The sequence below is a fragment of the Malurus melanocephalus genome, unplaced genomic scaffold, assembly GCF_030028575.1.
Source record: "Malurus melanocephalus ecotype Western Australia unplaced genomic scaffold, MMel_1.1 scaffold_884, whole genome shotgun sequence".
Classification (NCBI taxonomy): Eukaryota; Metazoa; Chordata; class Aves; order Passeriformes; family Maluridae; genus Malurus; species Malurus melanocephalus.
In genome coordinates this window covers 149,125-156,750 of record NW_026624116.1, presented here as the reverse complement: position 1 = coordinate 156,750, position 7,626 = coordinate 149,125, and the positions used below count along the sequence as shown (strand labels likewise).

Sequence of the window (7,626 nt, the reverse complement as noted above, 5' to 3'; positions counted from 1 at the left end):
CAAATTTCAGGGACTGTAATGAGGCAAATTTTAAATGGATTGGTTCCATGATTGCAGTTCAAGTTTTTAATCTCAAAATGCATTTCCAGTGCAAGCGGTGGTGGCTTTGTCTACAGATGTGGAAACTTCAAATTTAGCACCTCAGTGCCTTTTATGAAATACACCTGATTACCCTGGAGGAAAGGTTGATCCCATCTCTTGAAAGGCTTTGTCAGTGTGACTGCTGCCTTAATTAGTTTGTAGAGATTTCTGTTCTGCAGGAAATGTAGCTGTGCTATCACTAAAGTCTTTGTTGCAGTATAAAAGTTGAATGTCGTTTCTTGACGCCTCTTATAACAAAATGTTTGGTTTAAGGACTGGCAACTGGAACAGCTAAAATATTTCAAGTGTTTGTTATATTTTTCTAATTCACTAAAATGACAAAATTCTCTTATTTCCAGGGTTGCACACAGAAGTACATTGTGAAGAACTACTTCTACTACTACTTGTTCAAGTTTTCAGCTGCTTTGGGTGAAGAGATTTTTTATATCACTTTCCTTCCATTTACCTACTGGAATATAGATCACTCCGTGTCCAGAAGAATGATAATTGTTTGGTCTGTAAGTATTTCTGTGATTAATTCAAACTTTAATTCTGTGTCCATAGCAAATGAATAATTAAGAATAAGAACAACCCTTCAAACAAACTAAATCCCTTCAAACAAAAGAAGCACCAACAGTGTTCAGGTGTAATTAGTGTGTTCAGGAAGCAGAGGCATTGCAATGCTGAGAGAGGAGGCGAGAGACATCAGCTGACTCAGGGTTTCTTCATCTCTGCCACATCTTGGACTGACTTTTTCTTTTTTCAGCACAATCACTTGATTGAGCTGCTTTTGATATGGTTTGTACAGAATAGTTGGGAAAAGACTTCCTTCCCAATGTAAATAGTATTTTAGGGATCATTTTTCATCACTTTAGGAAATTTTTCTCTTATTTTTTCTGTGTAACTTTTGGTGTGGTTGAAATTACTATAAACCTGATAGTAGGGGGATGTGCAGGCTGCAGTGGAATAAGCAGGTTTCTGCTGCAGTCACTTGAAGGGGCAAGATCAGATTGTCTGTTGAAGKTTAAGACTTAAAAGCATTGATATTTATTAATATGAGAGCATTCATGAATTAACTGACTTCAGTGTTGCTTCAGCCTTTACAAATGCAGTTTGGGGTACTCAGAATAATGCATTTATATCTGAAGAAACAGAAGATTATCAGGCACTTCAGGCCAAGACTGGTTGTTTCGTCACTGCCATTGCTCATCTTGGTATTTCCCTGCCCAAATAAAACCATTTTAGAACAAAGAAATGGGGTAGGGAGCCCCTCTGCAGGTGGCAGACCCTGGAGGCTCAGCTATCAATCTTRAGAAACTGAAGCTTGGTAAAATCTTGGATATTATACCCAGGTTTGTTTATTTCCAGTGAAGCTTCTCTGTGATCTAGTCAATTCTGGTTCATAGGATTCTGTCTTTTGGGGTCATACACTTCAAATGCTCCTGGTCTTGGACAGAAGGCATCGGTTGCTCTGTGCCAGTAACCTTAGTCAATACATTACACAAAGAGAACGTGAAAAATAACTTGCAGATGAAATTTAGAAGTAGGTGGACACAGGATAACTAGAGCTGGGTTTTGGCCAGGAGTACACCTACAGTTTCTGGAAATGCGCCACAGAAGATGAAAATTGGTAGTCACTGCATTTTGGGTTTGCATATAGCTGAAAAAAATGAGACTTTGGAATTCTTTACATGCATTTCTGCAGAATTGCCTTGTCTTTTCCTTGCAAGGAGTTCATCTGAGTATTGGCCAGATTTAGTCTGATTCAATCAGAGTATTCAATCATGTGATATTATGATAATTGATATTATTTTTCACTTAGAGAGTTTGGTGAGTTATGCTTTACACTGAAAACGGGAAGCCATTTTAAATACATGGGCTTGCAACAATCTGTACTTTTAAAATCTGTTAACTGTGAAATGGTTAACAGTGTCTGTGCAGGCCATGTGTTGATGTTGTGGCATGCTCAGCTGGGGGATTTCTTGCTGGGGAGCAGGGATGCCACTCACGGTACTGTAAGAGATGTTGGTCTATCTTACAGGGTCATAAAATCATAGACTGGCTTGGGTTGCAAGAAACATTAAAAATCATCTGCTTCCAGCCCCCACATTCCACCAGACCAGGTTTCTCCAGGTCCTGTCCAGCCTGGCCTCAGATGCCTTGTTCATGGATGGGACATTTGGTTTAGCTGCATGGGAAACATCAAGGTGTCAGGGACAAAGCTTGCTTTGAACTAACTGGGAGGAGTGTTAAAGAAATGCTTCTGAGTGGATGATGATGGTGATTTGGAGCTAAGAAGAGCTGTGTTGGATAACAGTAAAAATCCAGGAAGCCTGATGGTCTCTGAGAACAGCTGAGAGWGGAGGGTTTGGAAGAGCATGAAGGGACAAGTGCTGCACCCAGCAGATTCTGCAGAGGCTCTTACCCAACTGGGAAAGGACTGGTATCAAAGGAAGAGTCCTAAGGGAAAGGTTTATCCCTTTAGTTCCGCTTTAAAGGGGGTGCTCAGGATGAGGAGAGGTTTTTTAGTGAGGCTCTCCAGCACAGACAGAGAGCAGACCAGCAATGACTTTYTCATGAACCTGGTGCAAAGTGCATGGATACATTGGGAATGTGGCTGGCAGGGGTGATGGGGACTGACAGGGTGAGACCACTGGCCTGTGAGCTCTGGAGAAACAGAAATGGTGCCAAAGGTGGTACTTTTTTTTTCTGTTTCCCACTTAAACCTGTGAGTTTCTGCTGCAAGTTGGAAATGACAATGTCAGCGTCCCAGGATGAATCAGGGGAGTGTCTTCCCTTAAAAATTAAAGCAGTATTAATGCTGTTTACAAAGCCTTCCTGCCATCTTATCTGTAATAGTTTATGCGGAGCCAGTCACCCCCATTTGAGAAAGATAATTTYAAATTGGAGCAGGGCCAGGGATGATTAAAGAACAGACTATTTTCTGAGCAGAGACCGAAAGCTTAGATAAATCCCTAGCAAAATGAAGTTGGAGAGAGAACGGGGCTAGTTTCAAAAACCATGGGAAGGAAGGAGCTTCTTAAAATAAAAGTTTCACAAGAAGAAACATGCATAAAGCAGTCATAAATAATTTCAGTTGAAGCCAAAGGTTGTGAAATAGTTCTAGAAGGTTGAAGTGCAGTAAGAAAAATTATAAAGAGTTTAATTCAGCAGCAGCAGAGGAGTGGACTTGGAACCCTTGAATGACTTCCCCTACCCTGGGTCCCCAAAGCCAGCTGCTTGTGCCTTTCTGTTTCGGTGGATGGCTCTGGGGAATGCTGGCTGTTGCTGCATCCGGATGCTTTGGAAGCTCCAAGCAGCACGTGGTGCTTCCATGATGCCTGGCCTCAGGATTCACAGAATATATGCAGGCTTTGCCTTTACATTTGTGGATAGATGGAGGAATTAACTGTGTGAAACCTCTGAGCAAGGTGCTGAGTCAGAGCTGAAGGTACCCTGCTGTCTTTACTTTCCTTCTCCAGCAGTCTGAAGTAAACATTCTTGAAGCTGCACAGGCGAGGTTTTGATGCTTGTGACTCTTGCAGCTTCAGCCAGAGAGTGCAGAGATGACAAATCACTTCACACACTCCCCAGATGTACCTTAAATTTACTGCACATCTACACTCAAGAGGTGAAAGCTCACTTTCTGTTTGTTTGGTTTTTACTTTTTGCACTGCATCAGGTTTGAAAGCTTTATTTTGGTGTGGAATTTCAAAGGCAGAGACCTGGAAAAAAAATACTGTTTCAGTTTGTTGTTCAGCATGCCTGGAAATCTTTTTCTGGCTTTATTTTTTTTTTTTTTTGGTCACACCTCTTTCTGGCCCATAAAACATTAATTTATGCAATACAAATAAGAGCTGGCCAGCGTGGACTTTGTCGGGGAAGGTGTGGAAGCTGTTGGCGTGTGACAGTGATAAGCTGCTGACTCAGGAGTAGGTGGCACCTCTGGAGGAAGGCAGAGCKTGGGTGTCTGGTGATGCCAGGCTGTGTGTGCCCTGCAGGGCTCCCTGAGCAGCAGGGTGGGGACACCTTCAGCAAGCCTGAGAAGGTCCTGGGACAGCAATTTGGTGTTCTATCTTGCTTTTTAGAGGAACAGTTTGCTAAAGGCTGTCAGCACTTAGTTACTCAGCAGTGATGKGCTCTTAACTCCCTCTCAGGATAACCAGGACTTTCCTAATCAGCAGGAGTCTACCTGCAATTGTGATGCCACTGATACCACTGTGCAGTGATTCAAAATACACTTGGAGGCAAATTTGGGGTTTAACAGTTCTAGTGTGCTAGTTTTAGTGCTTTTGCAACCTGTCACTGAAACAAGCCTGGAACTGCTGATAAACACAGTCACTTGAAAGCTGAGCTCTTTCAAGCACCAGATATTGCACTGCACAAGAACATGTAAAACTATTCAGGCACGTAAGTAATTATATGTCAGAATACAAAAAAAATGGTGTGTTCAATTTGATAAAGTGTTGATTGAAAGGGAATTTTGCAAGAGCTGGTAGCTGTACTCCACCCTTGAAGAAAAAGTGCCAATGAGGCTTTCATAACTTGAGATGACTGTGAATCATGTAAGGTGAAGCTTAAATTGGAAACCTKTTGTATTTCACTAGAAGTTCCAGGTGTAGCAGTTTGCCAGTTTTAGGTGTTRGGTAACAAACCATATCCATGTGCCAGTACTTCTTCCTCCTTCCAGGAGGTCCCAAATTTTCTTCTTTGAACCCATTATAAGATAGTCCTCTACCTTACTGCTTTTGTCTAAAGGCTTCTTTTAAAGACAGAGTGAATGTGTTAGGGTGTTGGCTAGTTGTGGTTCTGGAGGCTCGGGGCTCTACTAATCTTGTTCTGGTTTGGTGTTTCTGAAGCCTGAATTGACATGAAGTCCTTCCTAAATATGTGTGTATGTGTGTATATATRTGTATATGTATATATATATATAACACTTTTTTAGGAAGCTGCCCATGCTGTCTGTTCCCTCTCCTGCCTCCTGCTGCTCTTTGCTGTGATGTGAATTCTCTGCTGTTTGTGGTGRGCTGCAGACCTGCCTGCTGCCTTTGCTGCTCCCATGGTGGCCAGGACAACCCAAGGGCTTGGGCATCCCACCAGCTCAATGTGACCTCGAATGTCCCACTGAGCCTGGCCAAACCCTTGGTAAATGTGAAAAGTTCCTGCAGCCATCCCAAGGTTGATTTCTGGAAAACAATCATAATAATGGAAATGGCAGGTCCTGAACTGCCACAGCCAGCTGCCCTCTCCTACAAGTTCTGTGCACCACGAGGAGGATGCCAGCCTTGCAGCTGCTGTTGCCATCTCTGCACGGGGGTGCTCCAGGAGGGGATGGGAAGCAGGGCACAGTCCCAGGGTGGCTGACACAATCCCCCTCAGGCTGGGGGTGCCTGGGGCTCCTCTGCTCTGCAGGGCTTCCTCCACCTGGGCTGCTGCCAGGGCAAGGGGCCAACAGTGCTGCTCGGTGACTTTGATGGTGTGCTCCAAAGCCAAGCCTTTGTTCTTGGCATTGGCTTGGGGGTAGGAGGAGTGTCCCCACAAGAGCTGGCTCCTCCCTGCCCTGCTCCTCTTTTGCTCTGCACCAAGTGATGCTCGAGGGACACAGCTCCTTCTGCAGTGTTTGTCTGGTCACTCAGGCTGGGGGTGCTGAGAGCAGAGCAGTGCAGGCTGGCTGCTTGGCTACATTTCTGTATGATAAATCAAAGTCACGCCTGCCTCAGCAACCATGTACAGTCTTTGCTTCTGCTTGACTAATCTGAAATGCTGCTTTATTAATAGTGCATCCTTTTTTTACTCTGACATGCTTGGTCACTCCTACCAGTGTACAGTGCTTGAGAAAAAAAAGCCCAAAGTAACAACACTTTCAAACTGTAAATTTCCTTTCTGGGAGGATGACATATACTACAGCAAGCCAGGGTTTCTAGAGCCAGGTTATAGAGTTTCTATTTTGAAGCTAAAGCAGCACATTCAAAGTCAGGCTGCCACACTGTGAGTCTCAGGAAAGAAGCTGCCAGTGCTATTTGACTGTGTGTCTTCTCTAGAATTTCATCTTGTCCTTTTAGTAGATCAATAATGAAGATAAGGAGAGCTGTAAAACCAGAAGCTGAAAACGAATATGCTCTGGTTCCCGTTTGTTAGCTGAATAATACATAATACAAAAAGAGTTGCTCCTCCTGACCTTCACGTGCCTGTGGRAGGGTCAGGTGTGCCCATCCCTGTGGGAGGCTGTGGCTGGGGAGGGGTGATGGAGGACGTCCACACACAGCCCACCTGCAGCACTGAGCCCATTTCCTCAGTCCTGCCAGGCTTGARGCTGGGCAGCTGCCAAAGGAATGTTCCTCAGGGGAAATTGCACCCTGTGGYGGTGCTGCCGTGCCTCTGCATAAGGCACTGGCTTGGCTGTGTCTGTCTGCTCCACTGTGTGGTAAATCTGCCTCCAGAGCTCAGCTTCCTGTCACGGGAGTGCTGCATGACAGGAGTGAGGGAAAAACATTGCAAATGCCAGACAGCACCTGCAGGTGAGATAAACCTCCTTATAGATGAGGTATGCAAATGTCAGGGAAACAGGAATCATGGCACTCAGAGTGGAACAGCTCCTCGCCCCAGAGGGATGTTGGAACAAATGAATTGGTATCCACACCTGTGTGGATGCYAATGTCTCAAATTTGGTTGCATGATTGTTCACTAAAGCAAGTTCTATTAAAACACAAAGACAGAATTGTCTTGTTTATCCTGATGCAAAGGCTCAGGTGAGGAAGTATTTTAGGAGATAGACCATATATATGACTCAGTGCAAATTAAGAGGAAGCTCTCAGGAAAAGATTACAGAGGCTGTCTTGCTGCTATAGCAACTGCCAATTGCCTTTGTGTAGTCAAATGAAATGCTGTTGACCCAAACTGCCAATAAAGCCTTGCCTTTCCTTCACCTGGGGTCCTGGCTTACTTTAAAGGATTGCTATTACCCTCAGCACAGGCCAGCCCAGCTGCAGTGGTAGGCATCAGAGTTTGAGGAAGGTCTTGTTTAAGTTGCTTATAGTGTTAAAAAAATTTTTGAGGCGGGGAAGAAGAAAGAAGTGTTCACCCAAGATGATTTGTTGGTTTGGGTTTTTTTTTTTGTTTGTTTGTTTTGTTTTGTTCATTTGTTTGGGTTTTTTTATTGCTGCTTACATTTGTTGCAAGGATTTAACCTGGAAGAGTTCAGTGTAATTTTCATTACACGAGTTCAGTGTAATTTTCATTACACTGGGAAAGCATGGATGTGCATGAGAGAAGGGCAGCGGTGGGCACTGCTGGGTAGGTCCCACTAGTGCTGCTCCTGCCCTGCTGTGCGGCACAGGGCTGTCCCCAGGGAGGGCACCCACTGCAGGCAGGGCTGCCAGAAGCTCGTCTGCTTTTGCTGTGCTGTGAGCAAGGATCCCGCACGGAGCCGGGGCAGTGCCGTGTTCCCGCAGCCCCCAGAGCCCGCACGGAGCCGGGGCAGTGCCGTGTTCCTGCAGCCCCCAGAGCCCGCACGGAGCCGGGGCAGTGCCGTGTTCCTGCAGCCCG

General features: G+C 44.9%; 1 protein-coding gene across 1 annotated transcript in view; it reads left to right on the top strand.

The window, feature by feature from the left end:
• The first annotated feature begins 420 nt into the window (after positions 1–420).
• The window catches only part of SGPP2 (sphingosine-1-phosphate phosphatase 2), a 19,750-nt gene continuing 12,544 nt past the window's right edge, over positions 421–7,626 (top strand). Inside the window, exon 1 of the mRNA XM_057385875.1 lies at positions 421–599. Coding sequence (XP_057241858.1) covers positions 582–599 — 18 coding nt within the window. The 5' untranslated portion in view covers positions 421–581. The remainder of the gene's footprint in view (positions 600–7,626) is intronic.